Source organism: Sapajus apella, unplaced genomic scaffold (genome assembly GCF_009761245.1).
Source record: "Sapajus apella isolate SASKATOON/1434 unplaced genomic scaffold, GSC_monkey_1.0 scaffold62, whole genome shotgun sequence".
NCBI classification, from domain to species: Eukaryota; Metazoa; Chordata; class Mammalia; order Primates; family Cebidae; genus Sapajus; species Sapajus apella.
In genome coordinates, this window is record NW_022437002.1 from 13470300 (window position 1) to 13491291 (window position 20992).

Consider the following 20992-nt stretch of genomic DNA (forward strand, 5'->3'; position numbering starts at 1 on the left):
TTTTGCATTCTTGTAACCCCAGCACGCTGGGGGAAACAAATTGTTGAAGGCTTACTATGTTCCAGGCTCTGTTAGCCACCCTGTATATGCGATCTGATTTAATCCCCCCACCAGCCCTTATATAGATCATGACCCTCCACTTTACAGACTAGGAAACAGAGGCACAGAGAGGTTAGGTGAGTTGCCCAAGGTCACACAGGCAGTCAGTGGCTGTGCGTCCCCCACTGCCAACACTCAAGAACCAATTCACTTACTACTCATCTCGTAGTGAGGTGAATGAGGGGCCCCCCAAAAGTTAAGTTCATGTCCTAATGCCTGGAATCTGGAAATGTGACCTTATCAAGGCAGGGACTGGAGTGATGAGTGTATAAACCAAGAGCTGCCTACAGCCACCGGAAGCTAGGAGAGGCTCCTTCAGAGCCTCCAGAAGGAATCAGCTTTGCCAGCACCTTGACTTTGGAGTTCAGGCTTCCACAACTGTGAGGGAATAAATTTCTGTTGTTTAAACCACCTCATTTGTGGTGATCTGTCACCGCAGACTAGGGAACACATACAGGCCCCAAACCACACGGTGCTGTATCTGCTGCTTCCTCGCGAGGTCTTCCCAGGGGCCGCAAGAGAGTCCTGAGCTGTGTGACTGTGGTCCAGTCACCCCCGCTCTCTTGGCCTGACTGCTCCGCAGCAAAACGAGCACTTGGGATGCCGAGTGTCCTTCCAACTCTGACACCGTGGAACCCTCTAGAAAAACTATGAGCCAGGCAAGTAGGGCTATGTTGGGATTTTCAAATTTATTCCAACATGCTGTTTTTTTAAAAAATATCCTCAGGCTGAACACTCAGCCAGAGCTGTAATAAAGGCAATTATTATACTTGTAAAAACTTCTCATTCACAGTACAGATGTAATTTACAACAAAGGTCACACACATCGATACTGAGCATTTTTCCTTTTGTACGTCAGACTCTGTGCTTTAGACCTGCGTAGATTTTTTGTTTTTTTGTTTTTTCTTTTGCACTGATATATACCATACCAACATTGCAAGATGCAAGTGTGGAAACCGGAGTTTAAATAAAATTACAGGCAAAACCACCCCATCCCAGTGCGGCTGCTGTACATATCTACAGTACAATTTTTGGAATGTATTGCCATTTAAGAACATAGAAACTCTCTACAGACAATTTCACGTACAGAATACATACACCTTTTAGAAAAAAAGGCAAATATTTATCTTACAGAGAGCATTGTAATTTACATTTGCCTGCACGATTCTTTTTTCTTTCTTTTTTTTAAATACTAGATTTAGTAAAGTGATCGTAAGTGCCGAAGCGGTTTTCTAATGGAAAGCAGACTGGATTCACAACACAGAAGCAGAATTGGTGGACCAGCCTTTCAGGAATGTCCTTCCCCTGGTCACACGGCAGCTTGGTCCCTAAGGACAGGTGCTCAGCCAGGACTTTTGCTTTAAGAAGGATTTGTCTGGAGAAAGGACTAGAGAGAAATCCAGTGCAGATGTGCTGCTCATTCCTCTTCAGAAGGACTGGGTGGGAATGGAGCAGGGGCTAGAGGAATCTGGAAGCTAATTCTTTTAGGCTTTTTCCAACAGAGGGAAGCAGAGGGACTTCTGGGTCTGGAAGTTGGAGGTGACAGTGCAGGCAGCTGGCTGCTGTCAGGCTCCTGGGGGTTGCAGGGGTTGAGGCCAGAGTGAGAGCCATAGGTGCGGGCGGGAGGGGCAGGCATGTCCTCAGAGAGGAGTGGGGTTACTATGCAGAATGGTCCTGAGATTGCCAAGGGTGAAGGGCATCGTGGAGTGCAGGCCTGGGGGGCAAGGACTCACCAGCCGAAGGCGAGGTTTGGCTCTGAAACCTTGACCAGTTGGTTCCTCCCCCACTGCCCACACTCAAGGACCAGGGCTAGTACCAAGGAATGGCCACCTGGAGCATTTCAACAGAGCCCGCAGCAGGCATCTGTGCCAAGTCAGCCACTGCTTCCTCTGACGCTTCCCTCAACAGGTGCAGTGACATCACAGGCAAACAGGAAGCTCAGAAGTGGGAACAGGGAACAGGGAACTGGGAACAGGGAAGAAGGCCCAGGGGCGGGTGTGCATGGGGCCAGCGTCTTCTCCAAATCATGAAGGTGCACCTGTGGGCTGGGGGCTCTGTGCACAGAGGAGTGGGACTAGAGTCCAGAAGGGGGGTTAGAGCTGTGCCCAGTGACATATACCCAGGCTGGTGGCATTGGTGCTGTCACTCTGGGCACAGCATCAATATGGAGGCAGCCCTTTGGTGAGATTCTATTGGTGCATTTCCCCCTATCTTTTAGAAATAGTCTCCAGTGACACTGGCCCCTGTGGCTTCCCTGCCTAAGCCCGGTGATGCCAGGACTCTGGCCTGCCGGCTGCACTGTTCATTGCTAGGCAGCCCATAGAAGAAACCTTGGGTGGGTGGGCTGTTTGAGTACAGGAAGAAAAATGCCCAGGCGAGCTGGAAGGCAGGGTGGGGTGGAGTGGTATGGGCCCCCCACCAAGGGCAGGGGCTAGTCCACCAGAGCGCCCAGTCTGCTGCTTTGTAGGTCTGGGGCAGGAAGAACTTGGCCAGGAAGATTTCTAACTTGGGCCGAAGCAATGCCCTTTATGCACCTCCCAGACCTCAGCCCTTGAAGCCTCCAATCCGTGGGCAGTCCCGTGGGTTAGGGCGGAAAGGCAGGGGTGGAGAAAGCCCTGGCCTCCCAGGACTCGGAGGAGGAGTCACTTTCTGCTAGGCCACGACAGCAGTATGGACAGTGTGGTCCAGGCTGGGCTTGCTGCGTCTCTTGGGGAGGATGAGAGCCCTGGTCTCTGAGTGAAGCCACCAGGAGCTACTGCCTAACCCCGACTCCCCAGAACCCTGGAGCACAGTGCACCCCCAGGGAGGCCCTGCCTTTTGCCTCACTTTTGTCTTAGCGCTGAGTGAGGCAAAGGAGAGTGAAGGTGTTCTGGCTGCAGGCTGGACGGTGGCTGGTTTGTCTGTCAAGTAGGGACCAAGCAGGGAAAGGCCACGAATTGGAAGAGGCAAGTACAGCCAGCACACGGAGCTCACAGCAGGGTCCCAACCCTCCCCACCTACTGTGTCCTGGACCCAAAGAGCTTCAACAGCTCAAGAGCCCCGGGATTCATACAGCCTGGCTGAGGACTACAGGTTGGCCAGAGAGGTCCCTGCTCTGTATAGGGTGGCATCAAACCCAGCCTGCATGGGCCGTGACAGCTGTCCCTGTGCGGCCCTCCCTTGTGGAAAGTAAAGACAATCACTTTTGCAAGACTGGGAGAAAACTCACCTCTCCCAGTTGGGGCAAACTTGCTAGAGTTCAGGTTCCATAGTTCAATTTGGGATTTACATTTCTGGTCCTATGATTTTTCTTACAAAGCAGAGTTGTGCCCCAGGAAATGCAGGGCAGCTTTCTGAAGGTAGAGACGGGGATAAGGAAGAGGCACTGGCTTGCACTGATTGCTTCAGAGAAGAATTCCAATGACTTAGGACAATTCAAAAATCCTCTAGGTCAAGAGAATGAGGTGGCTGGGCAAACTATCAAACACCACACCCTCTCTCTTTTTCAAAAAGAGGTGTAAGACGACCAACAGGCCCAGGCCGTGCCCAGCAGTCACAGTTCTGGGTATTTCCTTAGGGTAGTGGAGACAGGGGCAGAGGAAACAGTTCCCTGCAAACTTCTGCTGCAGAGCACTGGAAAAACCCAGCCCTGAGGGGAACAGGGTCCCTTGTACCGCAGGAACTAAGGTGAAACAAAACCCAAAACCCAGTCTCAGAAGCAGCCCCTAGGGCTTGGGGCCTGCCACTTCCGCCTTTGCGGGTAGTTTTAAAACAGAGGAAGCAACAGGAGAGTGAGGCCTCAGTCAGGGGCTCCAGAGCCAGGGACAGACAGTCAGGACTCCTTCCCCAGCCCAGGGGACCGGGGTGGGGAGCAGAAGGGAGTGTCGGGAGTGGGGATGCGTGGGTGGGGTGGCCTGCCCACCCATGGAGTGCCAGGATGGGCCTAGGACTCAGACTTCCAGAGTGTCCAGGAGCCCTTGGGGAGCCAACCCTCCTCCTTCTACCTGCTCCTATTATTTTGTGTTGAAATCCTAGGAAAAGTAACATTTTATTTTCTTGCAAAAGAAAAAAAAAAAGAAAAAGATTATTTTTTCAGGGCCTGCCTGCTGGGGCCTGGGTGGGTCATCCACCTGTGTTTGCACCCCTCTGCCTGGGGACACTGGTCTTTCTGCTGGCAGAGAGGGGTGGCCACGAGCTGGGCAGGGGTAAAGTGGGGATAAACAGAAACCTTGCTAGCATCTGTACACAGGAGTGCTTCCTTTTACATTTAATTCCATGTTGTTTAAAGTTTCCTTTTTCTCTGCCCCTCAGTGCACCCCTTCCCCTCTGCCAGCCTCTGGGGTGGGTGGCTGCCAACCGTGGTGGGGAGGGTCAGGAGGTTCCACCCTCAGCCTTCTCCCAAAAGCATAAACTATTCATAGCCTCAGACTCCTCGTGGGTTTTTAAAAAATGTATGTATGTGTTTTGTTTTGTTTCTTTTCAAGCAACAAAAGGTGTAGAAAAAGGCACAGGTAACTGCATACATGAGAAGGTACAACAGACGGGGCCGTGAGAGCTCCTGGACGGAGGGCCAGATGGGGCCGAGGGAGCGGATGACTTGAGGAACGTGGCTGGAAACGTCTGGACGCTGGAAGTCAGATGCTGAAGCGGCTGGAGAGAGGCTAAGCGTTGGGGGGGCCCCTGTCCTCAGGCCGATGTGGAGATGCCCTGGGCTCCCCACTTCCTGAGGGCTCAGGGGAGTCCTGCCTGGTCCTGGGTTCCCCAGAGAGGTTCCTCCTCCGGGCTGGGAAGCGGGCAGAGGCCTCCGCCAGGCAGCCCATGGAACTGCTGCGGTCCAGTGGCGGGGTGGCAGAGGCCTCGGGGTTGGCCGGTGCATGTGGGGACTCCAAGCGGGGGCTCCAGGACTGCACTGCCCAGCGGCCCTGGGGCGGCCGGGGCAAGGTGTCAGGAGGGGTGCAAGGGCTGTGCGTGGGTGTGGGCTCTGCAGGTGCCTCGGCCCCTTGGGGCGTCCAGTCAGGAGGCCTGCCCGGGCCTCCGCCGGTCCTCTCCCTCTCCTTGGGGTAGTCCCTGCCCTCCAGCTCCGAGGAGAGCGTGAATTTGGAGACCTTAGCCACAGGTGACACGGAGGCTGACGAGCTCTCGGTGGGACTCCAGCGGCCTCGCTCCTGGGCCTCCCGGGCCCCTGTCAGGTCACTGCCACCCCCGGAGAAGCCACTGACCCAGGCTGTGGTGGGCCCTGGCAGCAGGGTGGGGTGGGCTCCTGGCCGGGCCTGCACCATTTGGATCCCACCGATGGGAATCAAGGGACACGGGGCGCGGGTCAAGTGCTGGGAGTGCAGAGGCAGGTGGCTGAAGATGTTGTCCTCTGTCCGGGCCGGGATGTGGCCATGGAAGTCATGGGGGGCGGAGAAGGGTCGGGAGGAGAGAGGATGAGCAGGGCCGGGTGAGCAGGAGGGACTTCGGGACACGGCCTTCTGCTGGGGCAGAAAACAAGACAAGGTGAGGTGAAGGTCACGTGCTGGAGACGTGGGGAGCTGAGGCCTGGAAGTGGGAGAGGGACTCGCCCAAGATCACAGAGCGAGTCCAGAGTCCCAGCTGAGCTGGGCCCAGAACCAAATTCCTGACTCCCTGCCCACTGATGCCAAGCCAGCTGCTGTCTCTGGAATGCGCCATGTCCGGCTCTACAGTGACCATGGGCACACTCAGGCCCCATGGACTCCATTTCTCTGGCCAGCATACCTGTCTTCAAAGGAGGGGGTACTTGAGCAAGGTGGGCCCTGCTATCACCCATGAGTGAGGTGGGGCCCTGCTGTCACCCATGAGTGTGGCCTCTATGTGGGTCTGGTGCCTCTTCTATTTGTAAAATGGTCTTCACTCAGCTTCACCCTTGGACATGAGTTCCTACCTGAGGCTCTTGACCTTGTGCTGCCCCCAGGAATTTGAATGTGACCCTAAAATTAAAAATCAAGGAAAGATTCCTAGATCAGTATCCCTTTGGAGTGACAGGGCTGGGTCACAGCAACATGAGGACAGAGAAGGTGTCGGAAGGTGAAGGTCAGCTGACAATGATGGTGCTGTCCGTGGTGGGGTCATGGCAGCTGAGAGGACAGGGATGGTGGCCGTGCTGATGGGTGGCATCAGGGGTGTGTTGGTGCAGTGGTGACGGTGGTGCTGCTGGCCATGGGGACAGTGCTGATGGTTGACAGGGATGGTACTGGCTGTGGTGCCTCCAAGGGCATTGGTGACAGTGATGCTGGAGATGGCGATGGTTTTGTTTAAGTTCTGTCATCTTCTCAAAGAACACAGGCAGATGGGGATGGGTGGGGGGGGTGGGAAATTACACCCACATCCAAGGCCACACCCCTTGCAAGTGATATGATATAGTTTGGATATCTGTCCCTGCCAGAATCCCGTATTGAACTGTAATCCCCAATGTTGGAGGTGGGGCCTGGTGGGAGGTGTTTGGGTCATGGAGACTGATCCCTCATGGCCTGATTATGGTCCTCCAGGGAGCGAGTGAGTTCTCATGAGATCTGGCATTTTGAGTGTGTGGCACCCCCCACCCCCCACACTCTGTCTTGCTCCCACTCTGCCATGTGAGGTGCCTGTTCCTGCTTCACCTTCCACTGTGAGTAAAGGCTGCTTGAGGCCTCCCCAGAAGCCGAGCAGATGCTGGCACCATACTTCCTATACGGCCTGCAGAACTGTGAGCCCATTAACCCTCTTTTCATTATAAATTACCCAGTCTCAGGTACTCGTTTATAGCAATACAGGAACGGACTAATACGTGGTAGAACCCAGATCCCATGAACGCCAGAGTCCATACTCTCTGCTTCTGAGGCTAAAATGAAGTTTAATAAGCCAGCTGATTTAGGGCACCCAGCATGGTGCCTGGCACAGTAGGTGCCTAATAAATTTTTGCTAAATTATTATTAACTACTGAGCTGGCGGAGCTGTTTAGTTCCAGGTGTGATACCCAGGAGGGGGTGAACTTGCAACCCCTGCACCCACAGGAGAGAAGTGGCCCAGCCACCAGGGGCAGGAACTCACCCACGGGGAGGCGCAGGTCTCTGGGCTTCTGCTGAGGAGCTTGTGAGGTAGAGGCGTGGGCGGGAAGAGAACCCGTGGGGCCAGCCCCAAGCCTGAGCCATGCTCGCCCATGGAGGGGCTGCCCGGCCCAGCCAAGGCCCACTTTCCTGGCAGCACTGACCGTGGTGGTGACTCGGCCTGACCTGGAGACCATCTCCGGGTGGGCGAGTGTCTGGGGAGGCCCGGGTTGGTGGTACCCTCGAGTCTGAGAAGCACATGTGCTCCAAGGGGCAGTTCTCTTCCCAGGGGGTGGGGGGTGAGAGGAGACAGCTCAAGTCTTGGAGATCCACAAGGGAGTGGGCCCAGGCCCCTTCCTGGGTCCATGTGCAGGCCAGGTGGGCTCGGGGCTGAGGCCTGTGGTTCTCGGGCCGGGGAGCATTGCTGGGGAGACGAGTCGTTTTTGGTTAGTGAGTGTTTGCGGGCTAGTGGTGGGTGGCCTACATCTTTGCTTGGGGACCACGGTCTTCTTGGGGACACAGGCTTGGAGCTCAGGGCTGAGCCTGTGTCTTTCTCCACAGAGCCCATGACGGCTGGTCCCAGCCGGGGGAGGCACAAGATGCTCTGGCTGGACGTGGAGCAGCTGCTGGCTGTCAGGCGCTCAGCTTCCGAGACGGAGCTGCCTCGTGTAGCCTCTGTACCAGAGGCAGGGGCATCTGGGGGCTGAGGGCCCAAGATGGGTGAGGAGTCTGCCTGCAGTGCGTGTGGCTGGCCAGGCGGGGGCGCCTCTGAGGATGGTCTGGACAGCTCCTCCTGGCTGTCGTCCTCATCCTCATCCTCGTCTTCATCCAGGTCTGAGTCTGAGTCTGAGTCCTCCAGGTCTGAAAACTGATGCTCCTCCACAGCCTCTGAGCCCTCTCGCCCTTCTGAGTCCTGGAACACATCGTCACTGGTTCCTGAGGGCAAACACAGAAGACCCAAGGTCACCATTAAGCCTTGGCCCCACTGGCCCCATGGCTGCTCCTCTCTGAGCCCCAGTTTCCTTGCCTGCCACCTGGGCATGATAGCCATGGCAAGGGCACAAGATTGTTGTGACAACCAAGAAACATAATAGATATGGGAGCACATTGTGAATAACAATAGTGAACAATAATTCCCTTATGCCTAGAATGTGCAATGTTCATCTCCAAGGGCTTTAGGTATATTTATCCATTTAGACCTCAAGGCATCCTGTGAAGCTGGTACTGTTCTTATCATCATGTTACAGATGAGGAAACCGAGGTAGGAGAGAGTAAGTAACTTGCCCAAGGAAGACAGTAGCAGGGCTGGGATTGAGCATAACAAAGAAGACAGTCTTCGTTTGTTTCTTTGTTTTTTTCCACTAGCATCTCAGTGCTGGCTTCACCATGGGCAAGTTACCCCACTTTGCTGTGCTGGTCTGCCCCTTTGTTAAATGAATGTGATGGTCTCACCTCACAGGGTTTTCTAGGAGGAGTAAAAGGAAGGCCTTGCACACAGTAAGGGCTTAGAAATAATTACAGCTACCATATCAATCCATTCATGATGAAATCTATTATTCCAGGGCAGCGCAGTCACACTGGCTGGTCCAGCAGCACAGAGCCACCCATGGTCAGTCTAAACACACATCTGCCATAGTGACCAGGCTCCCGCTGGCTGGTACCATGGCACCTGGCAGGTGGCAGACTCTGACCTCTGTGGGCGGTTTGGCTAATCTGGCCTCCAGCTGCAGAGCAGGTCCCCATCCCAGCCACACTCTTATCTGAGGACCCACTGCCCTTTTGAAGTCTAGGTTGCTCCCGGCTGCAGGGTTTGGGGCTCTGAAATTCTAGCCTCCTGGTCTGCTTCCTCTGGGATGGCCCCAACCAGCCGGCTCACCTCTAATATGTCAGGGGTCTAGTTTGGGCACCTCTGAAATGGCCAGCAATCCAGACGCTGGGGAGAGCTCTGCGAACATCTGGTCTGCTCGCTGGCCCACCACTAAACTGTCGGAACCTGTTTCTGGTCTGCAGAGTGAGGTTGCTGCAGGTGGGCTGAGCCGGCCAGCCCCGTCACTCACACGTCAGTCCTGTACCCACTGCTGACCAGGAGGGCTGGCACAGAAGCTGACCCAGGCCGGTGGGGCAGCCAGGCTTTGGCTCTCCACCATGCACAGCTGCCTAGGGGCCAGAAAGCCTGGCACTAGTGCTTCCAAGTCACTCAGCACGCAGCAGTCAGATGTCCGAAGTGGACAAAAGTGGGCATTCAGTCGGATGTAGGTCAAAAACTATGGGGCGGAGCTGGGGCTGGCAGGCAGAGGGAGGGCCCCGAGGCTAGAGGCAGGGTGATGAAAGCAGAGGCGGAATGACGGATTAGGATGAGAGCAGGGCTGGGGATGGGGGTGAACTTCGAAGTTATGCCCCAGGCATTGACTTCCCTTGCCTAGGACTTTGGCAGGGGCCTGCTTCAGCACCAGGACACCTGGTCCTGCCTCTCATTTACATACAGCAAAATCCAGGCACAGATGACCCAGTGAGAGCTGGTGGCTGAGTCGGAACTAAGGTTTACAGCCCTTGAATTATTACACTGACAGTTTAAAAATGATATGCTACTCCAAGAAGCAGGGAGGGATTGGGTCTGAATCCCAGCACCACTACTTCCTTGTTGTGTGATGTTGGATATTTTACTTTCTCTGTGTCTGGTTTCCTCATCTGTAAACTGGGTAGCAATAAAAGCACCCTAGGAAGATGCTGAGAGGACTGTGGGGGCCTGGCACACAGTAAGTGCCCATTAAACTTCAGCTCCTGTCATCCCGTGATCCCTGCCTCCCTAGTGTCAGCAGGCAGGCAGCTGGGGTGGCATTGTCAGCATTTTGCAGATGAAGGTCACGGGTAGTGTTAGGAGTGAGGGAGAGTCAGGACCAGCGTCTCCTGATGTCCAGCAGGGGGGCTCCTCAAGACCCTCCTTACTAACGTGGAAGTTCAGGCGCAGTGGGGGTAGTGGCCTGTCCTGGGCACTCAGTGCAGTAATGCTGGAAGCCAAGAGTCCCCTGCTCGGCTCAGGCTCAGAGTTGGCCGGGCCCTCCACATGTGGGTTCCTGCAGGGCTCTGGGGAATGCCCCTGGCTGGGCGGCCCCTTCCCAGGGCCCTTGCTGGAGCGGCCCCGCCCCTGCTGGGATCGAGGCCAAGGCTCCACAAATGAGAAAGCTGAGCGCGCGGCGGGAGCCGCTGGAAGAGGCCACACGGTGGCGCTGGCGCCAAGCCTGGGCAGCACCGGGGGCGGGGCCGGGGCGCCTCGCTCTTTCCAGGCTGTCCTCCCACGCGCCACCTCGCGTCCCACAGACACGAGCTCCTCCTGCCGCTCCCCCCGGCATCTGCCTTGTCGCGGGAAGTGGCAACTCCATCCTTCAGTCTCTTGGGCCGTAAACCTTGGAGACCTCCTTGGCTCCTTTTCGTCCTCACCCCTCCCCTCTGCTCCATATGGGGTCAGCTGAGCCTGTGGGCTCTCCTTCCAGAGCCCACCCAGAATCCCGCCGCTTCTCCACCTCCTGAGCATACCCGGCTTCCCCGCGCCCCCGGCACAGGCCAGAGGACGCCCTGCCTCCCTCCCCTACTCCCGGACACCCCCGTGCCCCTCAACCCCCAGGCTCCAGCTCTCACTGAACTGTCTGTCCCCCGCACCCTGCAGGTTCCAGCACGTGGGCCAAGAGCCTGCTGCTGTCTCTGGGGAAGAGCTCCTGCCTGACCCCACGTGGCTCCTGACCCCACGTGCCTCCTGACCCCACGTGCCTCCTGACCCCACGTGGCTCCTGACCCCGGTTCCTCCGCGTGGGTTCTCTGCTCACACCGCCGTCTATCACAGCGGCCCTCCCCGCGTGCCCCAGCCCTCACTTGGCTCCTCTGCTTTTTCTTCGGCTTCACAGGCAAGGCCCTGCTCTACTCCACCCTCGCTCCTTGCCCAGCTTTGTTCCTTCCTTGTTTTATTTACTGCGGAATCTCCAGCACCCAGAACGGAGCCCGGCACAGTGACTGTGCCCAGTAATTACTTCTGGAATGAATGCACGGATTTCGTCCTCAAAAACGTGGCTCTCAGCATCCTTGTTCTCCGTACTGGGAAAATGAGGCTGGGGTGGGGCAGGGACCTGGAGGGAGGACTCCGGCTTAGGCTCAGGCTCCCCTGGTCCGGCCCACCAGGCAGTGGGGTGGCATGCAGCCAGGGTTTTTGTGTGACCTTGGGCTATTTTTACCTGCTGGAGCTTTACCTTCCCTGCCTTAACATGCGTGACACAGTTTCTGCCACCTGTTATGAGGACTCAATGAGACAACATATGTATATGGCCCAGTGTATCCTTAAGCATAGTGAAGCCACATTCTAGCTGTGGGGGGAACAGCCCCAAGTTCACCGTGTTCTGTTCCATAAGAGTGACTTATTCCACTTAAAGGGAAATGTGACTTAACTCTGTTTTGTAAGACCACAAATACATCCCCAAATCGGAAAAACAAAAACGGAACAACACACACACGTGCGTGAATACACACTCTTGTCTGTCACACTCTAAGTCCTGGGGCTGATTTCAGGGAATCAGCAGGATTCCTGCTGTGCTTGGTGCTGGAGAAATGGCTCCAGCCTCCCCCTGCTGGAGGGCCCTGTCCACCACAAAGCCCCTCTGGCCTCCTGCCTGACTGCTGAGGCCGGGCAGTGCCCAGCCAGACCCGCTGCCTTCGACTGCTCTGCCTTGTCTCCTCAGAGACTGACTCTAAGGTGCCTCCTGAGGATTGACCGCCACAGCTGGGGTGTGTAGAGGGAACAAGCGGCTGAGGTCTGCTGTGGGCTCTCTTGAAACTCCCCTAGCTCCAAAAGGCCCATGGGTCAGGCCCATGCCAGAGTGTGAAGGCAGGAGTGTGGGTGTGGGGCTTTGGAGAATATGTGTCCCATGGCGTCGCTGGGAGGGGCTGCTGGGATACTTCAGGGCATACATTTACGACCTGCTTGACACATAGCGGGCACTCAATCAATGTTGACTCTAAGTACTCTCATGTGCATTTATTCAGTAAACATTCACTGAGCACCCATGGGTGCCAGGTGCCCCACCTGCATGACAGATGGTAATGCATGATAGCTAGGGCTGCACAGCACACCCTATGGCATGTGCGGAGTGGGCTCCATCATTCAGGGAATTTACCCTTTGTATCTGATAGTTGGGAGAACTGAAGGGGAAGGCATGGGAGGGAGAGAGGGGAGGAGGAGGAATGGGGCAAAGTGGACAGAAAGGAAGCAGGGGAGGCAAGGAGGAAAGGCGAAGGGAAGGTGGACGAAGGGAAGAGGGAGGAGGTTGGAAATATTTACCTTCTTCGGCTTCCAGCTCCTCCAGCACCCCTGTCTCTTGGCACTTTTTGCTGTGGGCCTTCGACTTCATGTGCTTAGTCAGATTCCCTGGAAAGAAAGGAGAACAGACTTAGGCTCTGTAGTGGGGCAAGAGGCCAGGGCAGACCCAGGGCTTATGGAGGTAGCACCTGGCCGGCAGGCCGCGGTTTCTCAGACCAGTCAAGGCCCTGCAGGCTGCAGGGGCTGGGCAGCAGCTGGGACATCCCTCTGCCCTGGTGCTCAGGCCAAGTGTAGCCACAGCTGCTGTTCAGGGCAGTGCACAGGAGCTAGGTGGGGTGGGCGTGGGGCTGTGAGGAGACAGAGAGTATAATGAGGAAGTGGGATGCTGGTTAAAAAACAAACAAAAAAGAAATTAAAAGACAACTCAAGTGCAACAGGCTTTTCTGGCTTCTGATTTAAGTCTGGCCCTAGGAGCTGGTGACACTCATCAGGCGGGACTATTGGCCATCTCAGGTGTGGGATGGTGTGGGAGGATCCCATTGACCGGCGTGGCGGGTGAGGACTCAGCATGTCTTTCTGGCTGAGGACACATCTAGGGCAACCCACAGGGCAGAATTCTAAAGTCTAGGTAGAGAAACCAGGGCAAATTTAGTATTAGGCCTGAGGACAGGACAGAAGGTGAGAATAGGGACGTCTACTGGCCAGGGACTCGGGAGCCACAGGGCTGGGGGCCAAGCTTGGTTTCCGTAGAGAAGTCCCCTTTCTGGGCCTCAGCTTCCCCAGGCCAATCTGCAGTGCAGACACAGGACCAGGGTGGTTCTGGGAAGTCCCAGGCAAGGCTTTGTCCTGCTCGATGCCTACAAAGCCCTTAGAGGGGAGGTTGTCTTTGCCCTGGTTATAGGTCCAGCCCACAAGCTGAAGAGCAGAGGCAGCAGCTCTGTGGCATCAGGGAACAGTATCAACAGCTTCAGTTCCCCCACAGGTGCGCAACATTTCATAGGCCACACAGCTCTGTGAACAGGAGTGTTCTAGGAAGGACAGGCAGAGCATCCCAGCCTACCCCAGAACACAGGCCACACGCCTCAGGATATTCCTTTGGGCCCGGCAGCTACTCCCAGGCTATGATGTGCTCACTGCTGCCTTGGGGATGGCTATATTTCCATATGGTCATAACATCGTAAGTCATAAGTTCCCTGAGTCAGGTGCTCTGTCCCGTTAATCTAATTAATTAGTAAGTTTGAATGGATGGATGGAGGAGAGAAGAATGGAAAGAGGGAAGCCTCTGGGAGTGGGTGAATAGAGCGATTGATGGATAAAGGAAATATAAAGAGAATGAAGAACAGGAAAAGGATAGACAGAAGGATGGAACATTAGATGAGCAGATAAGGAGACGAACAGATGGAGGATGGTGAGCAGATGAAAATAAATGGAAGGACAGAGGGAGAATGGGTCAGTGAACAGATAGGTTGATGGAGAGCTGGATGGGAGGACAGAGACATGGATGGATGAAGAATGAAGAACGACCGGTTGGATGGGTGAATGGACATGCACTTTTACGTGCATGGGAGTACAGACAGGAGGATGCAAGAATGGGAAGTTGGATGGGTGGGAGGACAAATGGGAGAATGGTAGGAACAAATAGGATGAGAAGATAAATGAACAGGAAAGATATTAGATGAGAGGGATGGATGGACGGGTGACCAGGGAGAGGGCCCAGCGGATGAACCAAAGGGTGCTTGTTAATCATTCTGAGAATTAGAAGAAATCTTCAGGGTTTTCCTAAGAGGTTGATGGGGGAACCTTAAGCTGGGATTCCCTGAGGTGTTCAAGTCAAGGGCAGCTGGGATGCAAGGGGAGCTCTTTCCTCTTTCTTTACCTTGGTCCTAGTTCAATTTGGGTTTTTCTTCTACAACCGGAAATAAACCTGCATGTTCTACTCCTGGCCATAGTGGGAGCAAAGCCATAATTTCCAGAGTCATCTTGTAGCCAGAAGGTCCCCCGAGGTCCCTATCCAACCTTGTGGACCTCTGCCCTCATTATCATGAGCTGGAGTAGGACAGTCAAGAGGTGGGAAAAGGCAGCTGTGGTCTTCCGTGGATCAGAGAGACCCACCGTCTATGGTTCTGGAGCCAGGCCCACCCTCCCTGACTACCCCAGGCCACATGGCACTACAGACACTGCTCATTTGGCTATTACCTCGTTTGTAGTACCTGTTCTGCCTGGAAGGTTTAGGTCTCTAATCAACCAAGTTAGATGATGGGCACACAATGGGTGTACAATACCCATGTGTGGTTCTCATCGCAGGAGGAAAGTGTTGGAAGGAACTTCACAGTCCATGTAATTCAACCCCCACCAGGCTGAGGTTCTCCCTGCTTCTGATCTAACTCTGGGCCCAGGTGCTGATGGCACCATCAGACAAGATCACTGGCTGTTTCGGATGCTGGCAGGGCTGCTTGAATCAACACAGCGAATCAAGTGGCCCACAGCCACAGTGCTGGTTGGTGCCTAGCTCCATCTGGACCCAGGTATCAAGACTCGGGGGGCTTTTCCCACTCCATGTGGAGGCAGAAGGGAACCTGGGCGGAACCTGACAGCCTTGGGTTTGACCGTGGGCTCTGCTGCTTGCTAGCTGTGGGCTCCTGGGCAAGTTTCTTAAGCTTCTGAGCCCTGGTTTCTGCAGCTATGAAGTAATACCTACCTCGTGGGGATGCAGGAGGACTTGATGAGGTGACACATGTAGTGGCAGCGGAGTGTGCTTGGCAGACAGCAGACCCCGCCCCCATGCCAGTCACTCTATTGAGCAGCCGGGGGCTCTGCCACGACATGCTGGGTGTGGAGGAAGAGATGCTAAGATGATGCTTATGGCGAAATGGTTTTACCTCTCTCAGAAGAAGGCACCAGGGAGCCCCCCAAAGGCCTGCCTCTCCTCTGCCTCCACCCTGGGGGGTACAGGAAGGAGTCAGGGATCGGAGGTGACTCTGCGGGTTCCAGGAGTGGACACTGGATGGGCAGTGTCCAGGTCCCTCTGTGATGTCCCCTCTCCAGGCCTGTCTCCTCCTCTGTGAAAGGGGAAGGTGGAGCACATGGCTGCAGGCGCAGCCTGAACGCCACTTCCCTGTTGAGGGCCTCGGCTTGTCAGGCAGAGCTACAGCTTCTCACAGTCATCCCAGCCCCCACCAAAAGCCTGACAGCCCTGGAATGAAGAGTTGAGGCAAGCTGGGGGAAGTGATAGGTGTCGGGAGGAGGCGGAACCTCCGATAAAAGGGCTTCCACCAACAACCCTGCCTGCCTCATTTGCCTTTGACCAACTGCCCTGTCCCCGCCCCTGCCGGCCTGGCAGACCTCAGGCCATCTCTGTCCCCTGAGGCGATCGGTGCAAGGGCCTGGACATGGCACAGTCACCCACCAGCCTCTGGGAACCATCTGAGAAGAGGAAATGGGACCCCCCCAGCCACCACAGGGACACCCACAGGCCTCCCCAGCCCCACCTACTGACGCGTTCCTTAGCCAGTTTCAGGAGGCTGAGCTGCTGCCACGACGTCTGACACAAGAGACAAGACACACACGGCAGACAGAGACAGACAGGAAGGCAGGAGGGGCGCCCAGGCCCTGGTGCAGCTGGGTGGCAGGGCCGGGAGGGCTGCCTGGGGCAGGCCTGCAGGTGCCCTGATGGGGAGGCACACAGCCCCAGAGAGAAGGGGCCTGTGTTGTCTGAGCTGATGGCTGACGGGGCTCAGCACTCCACGAAGGCACCTGGCCCCGGAAACAGACAGGAGCTCCAGCGTCCTGCTCTCCCTTCACCCCCATATGCAGAGAGAGCTAATGGGGAACATTCCCTGTTTCCGTTGCCACCATCCCACTTGGCTTCCCCTCTGTTAGCCAAAGAATTTCAGATTCCACCATTTCCCATCTGCTCCCTGCATTGGTTCTGGAAGGTTCTATTCTTCTAGAAGCCTCTATGAACATTTGAGGAAGAGCTCAGGGCATTCCTTGATCACTGGTTGAGAGCATGGCCATGTGGACCTGGCCTTCAAGACAGCAGGGGCAGCCTTCCCTCGGGGGACACTCTACACCCCTGGAAATGTGGAGGGCTACAGCCCGTCTGTTCAGACTACGTGCTCGGGACCCTCCAAGGCCCTCCGCCTTGGATCTGTGTTGGCTCCGAGAGACCCAGGAAGGGACTGCAGACAGGCTCAGTACAGCTTCCAATGAAGGCATTTTCTAGAAAGCGGGGGCTCCTGCTAGGGACCCAAGGCAAAGGGAATTGAGTGGGCCCCCTGGGGGAAACTGCTTGGGCTGGAAACTTCCGGTCTCAAGCGGCAGAGTGATGGCTTCCTGAGGTGATGGGCCACCTGGGCTGCGTGTGGGGCACAGGTGTGCTCTGCATGAGGAGCTCTCAGGGTTCCTCAGGCTGAGGACAGTGTGGTCCCCTGGACACAGGCCATCTCAAGTGCAGCTTTTTGCCACTTACTCCCGGGAAGGGAGGGAAGTAACTGCTCACAGAAAGGAAGGTGACGGGGTGATTCCTGGAGCGTGGGTCCCGTGTTCTAGTTACAGCTCTAGCATTAAGTCATTCTGTTTTCTGGGATCAGTTTCTTCAAGGGGACCTGGGTGAGAACTTTTCTGCTTTTAGAGTTGAAGACCATCAATTGAAGTGTCACTCAGTGATCACCATCTGGCTCTTCCATAAAATCTCCACTGGCTGCAGAAGGCCAGAGGAAGTGCGATTGGAGGGGGTGTGTCAGGGGCAGCCCATGTCCAGGGCGGCGCATGCTGGGCAGGGCTCCAGGGATGGATGACACCTTTGAAGCACCCATGGGGTGGAGTGGGGAGCCCTGGGCCTATCTGCCCTCTCTGATAACCCTTTGGGACGCTGTTTATGAGACGCTAAAAGAGAAGAGGATCGGGGAAAGGCAGCGGGAGGGCAGGCACTTTGTTTAAACTAAAACCTCAGCAGGAAAATTGGAGCTCAACTTGCAGATGATGGAGAGGGGACGGAGGAGGGCAGGGGTTCAGTTAATGGGGTCCGGAGACCAGAAATGGGAACACAGTCAGAGAAGAGGCCACTGTGCCAGGGGATGTGATAAACTGGCCCCTGACCTGGTATAGCAAGAATGGAAGGGACCAGGAACAAGAGCATGGAGGAAGTGAAGACGGGCAGGGATCCTGCTGGGCCCCTCCAGAGCGCTGCCTAGCCTCGTTCAATGGGAGCAGCTCTGCCAACAGAAGAAAGGTCAACAGGTGGCACAGCTGAAAGATGCCCTTGAGTTTCACCCCCTGAGAAACCACGGGGCTCCTGGAGGCCCCCAACCTGCTCAAAGGAGAAGACGGGACACTTATGTCCAAACCCTGACCCAGAAATCTATAAAGCTCAAGAGGCTGAAGACACCAGGGGTGCTGAGAGCCCCGAGTCTCCCACCAAGGCATTCAGTCTGCAGGGAGCAAGCTGCCAGGGTCTTCCCTGCCTGTCCTGCATGAGGAGAGCACGATCCAAGAATCTCATGGACTCAGCGCCGTCGTCCACACTGGGGGCGTGGCCTGGGTGGCTGCGGCAGGCCAGGCCAAGTCCACCGCCCATCACAGCTCTCTTGGATTCACGCCTTTTGCAGCAGGTCCCTCCTTTCACAGGTGACTGCCAGAGCCTATCCTGACCCTGATGTAGGGCGTGGCCGGGGCAGGGGTGACAAGGCTGCCAGTCTGGGAGTGGGGGGCCGGCCCTGTGCTGAGAGGTGCGGAGAAGCCGGGTGGAGCAGGGAATGGTGGGAGTGGAGCGGTGGGTGGAGGCCAGCGCACACTGGCATGAGAAGTGAGCATGCAAGTGTGTTAAGCAGCTGGGAGTGGAATGGATTTCCAAATGCAAGAGTGGCAGTGACGAGCATGGATGCTGGAGGGCCTCAGATCAGTGGCTCAGGAGACATGCAGAAGGGGGTGGGGGATGAGAGAAGATGCAAAACCAGGAACTGTGCACAAGAGTGCCATGCCAGGCTAGGCAGGCCAGGGCAGGGCAGCGCAGGTGCAGGGGCTGTGTGCGAGACCCAGGAGGACAGCTGTGGGCAGCCATGGGGAGCCACGGGCCAGTCTGGAGCCAGCTGCTCTGCCACTGGGCACCGAGCTGGGTGCGAATCCAGGAAATGGGGCTGCTCCAGGCCCCCTGCAAAGAGGTTTCGGCACCTGAACTTTGTGCTGGGACTCCCAGAGGGGAGCTCCCTGCAGCGGGCAGGGGCCGTGCCCCAGCTGACTGTCTCTTACCTTTGGTTTTAAAAGCAAAGTGACAGTGCTTGCACACATAGGGCCGGACGTCAGTGTGGGTGCGGATGTGTTTCTTCAGCATGCTGGGCTTCTTGCAGCGAATTCCACACTCCTCACAAACATATTTCCCTCGGCCGCGGCCTCGCACATATACATACTCTTCGTTTGATTTGTACCTATGAGCAACAGGCGTCATAGTAAAGGGAAAAAAAAGGAGAAGAGGCAGGTTCCCACCTCAGAAGACGCACGCGCTTCCTAGCTGCATTCAGCCCGTTACGGGCACAAGGAGTGGAGGCCATGGAACCAGAGGACCACGGGAGTGGGAGGACCTGAGTCGCGCTGGGGATCCACCGTGGACCCCAGCACCCTTGCCCCTCAGACAGGCGGGGCTGCACTATTCTTTCTCCCCCAGAGGCAGCAGACACCTGTGCTTCCCACCGAGGGGATGTGGAGCTGCAGGGTGCCAGACAGCCTCTTGGGCAGAGCCAGCCTGGGCTACAGCTTCCCCCACAAAAAACAGCCACCGTGGGCCACCAGAGTCACAGAGAGGAAATGATAAACAACACCAGCAGCTCTGGCAGCTGCCATTCACCAAGTGCTCACTCTGCCAGGCACTTTCCCCAAATCAAAGCACAGCCACCTCACCATGGAGAGCCCATGAGACCCCGAGGCTTAGAGACGGTGAGAGGCTCGTCCAAGATCCCATAGCCAGAAGGGGCCAGAACCAAGCTATGGACCTGCCTGCCCCAAAGCCTGTCCAGTCTGCCAGGAAGCCACCCTGACATTCACGGGAGGAGAGGGAACAGGGACCATCATTGCTTCCCTGGCTTCAGAGTTTGGAATAAGAAACCCCGAGCTCTCTCCCTCACCTCCACCTCAGCCCACAAGCTCTGCAGGACCCAGGGTCCCAGCCGCCTGCCACGTCGCTTGGGGTTCTAGCTGGAAGTGCCACCAGCTTTCAGTAGTGGCCCCTGAAGCACGAATCAGAATGCTCTCATTTCCACTTGGAAACCCACGAGTCCCACAGGCACAACAGGATCACAATCAAGCCATCTTGTTGGTCTAATGCTATACACGTGTGAGTCTCAGATGTGGTGGGGAGGGTGGCAGGGGGTGGGCCAGGAGAGGCGACCCTGGCACACTTCCAGAAGAGCCTTCTGACTCGCGAAGGCTTGAGGGGGGCCGCTGGCACTGGCAGGTGGAGGAGGTGTGGCCTCGCAGCCTGTGGAGTGCGCCTACCAATGCCAGCTAGAGCTGCCAGGGCCCACTCACCCCGCACCACCTGCCCCTGCCTGGGGCCAGCACAGAGGGGCAGGAGGTGGCTGGGAGGAGGTGAGCAAGGGACAGCAGGGGGACTCCACCCTGCTCCAATGGGGCTGTCAGCTGACAGCTGAGAGGGTGGCGGAAAAGGGCTGAGAAGAGGGGACTTAAGGGAGGGAGCTTGCAGGCAGCAACAGAACAATCACTGCCATACCCTGCCTTCACACACCCTCACACACTCACATTCACATGCTGACCCTCACACTCATACATGCTCACACCTTCACACTTACACTCACACACACATTCACACTCATACATGCTCATACCTTCACACACTCACACCTTCACACACATATTCACATGCTCACCCTCACACTCATACATGCTCACACCTTCACACACACTCACACACACATTCACACTCATACATGCTCATACCTTCACACACTCACACCTTCACACACTCACACATTCACATGCTCACCCTCACACTCTCACATTCACATGCTCACCCTCATACATGCTCACACCTTCACATTCATTCTTACACACACACCCTCACACACATGCTCACACCTTCACACACACATTCACAAGCTCACCTTCACACTCATACATGCTAATACCACACACACATTCACATGCCCTCACACTCACATGCTCACACCTTCACACTTACACTCACATTCACATGCTCACCCTCACATACATGTTCACACCTTCACCCACTCATTCACACGCTCACCCTCACATGCATGCTCACACCTTCACACTCACATTCACACATGCTCACTCATGCATGCTCACACCCTCACACATGCTCATGCCTTCACCTTCATACACACACGCTCACACCCCCACCCTCACACACTCATTCACATATGCTCACACTCCCACATTCACATCCTCACACCCTTACACTCACACATGTTCACACCCCCCACACATGCTCACACTCCCACATTCACACACACATGTTCATTCCGCTAGTCTCTTACCCTCACACACTCACATACATGCTCACACCCCCACACACACCCTCACATCCCCACAC

General features: G+C 55.9%; 1 protein-coding gene across 4 annotated transcripts in view; it reads right to left on the reverse strand.

Annotated features, from left to right (window-relative positions):
- Nucleotides 1–769: 769 nt before the first annotated feature.
- HIVEP3 (HIVEP zinc finger 3) overlaps nt 770–20992 on the reverse strand; it is a 515007-nt gene continuing 494784 nt past the window's right edge. For 3 of the 4 annotated variants that reach the window (XM_032247574.1, XM_032247575.1, XM_032247576.1), the window contains exons 7-10: nt 18676–18851; nt 12448–12534; nt 7129–8060; nt 770–5555 (exon numbers count right to left, since the gene is read on the reverse strand). In XM_032247574.1, coding sequence (XP_032103465.1) covers nt 4740–5555; nt 7129–8060; nt 12448–12534; nt 18676–18851 — 2011 coding nt within the window. In that variant the 3' untranslated portion in view covers nt 770–4739. The remainder of the gene's footprint in view (nt 5556–7128; nt 8061–12447; nt 12535–18675; nt 18852–20992) is intronic. The other variant, XM_032247577.1, reaches the window with a different exon arrangement.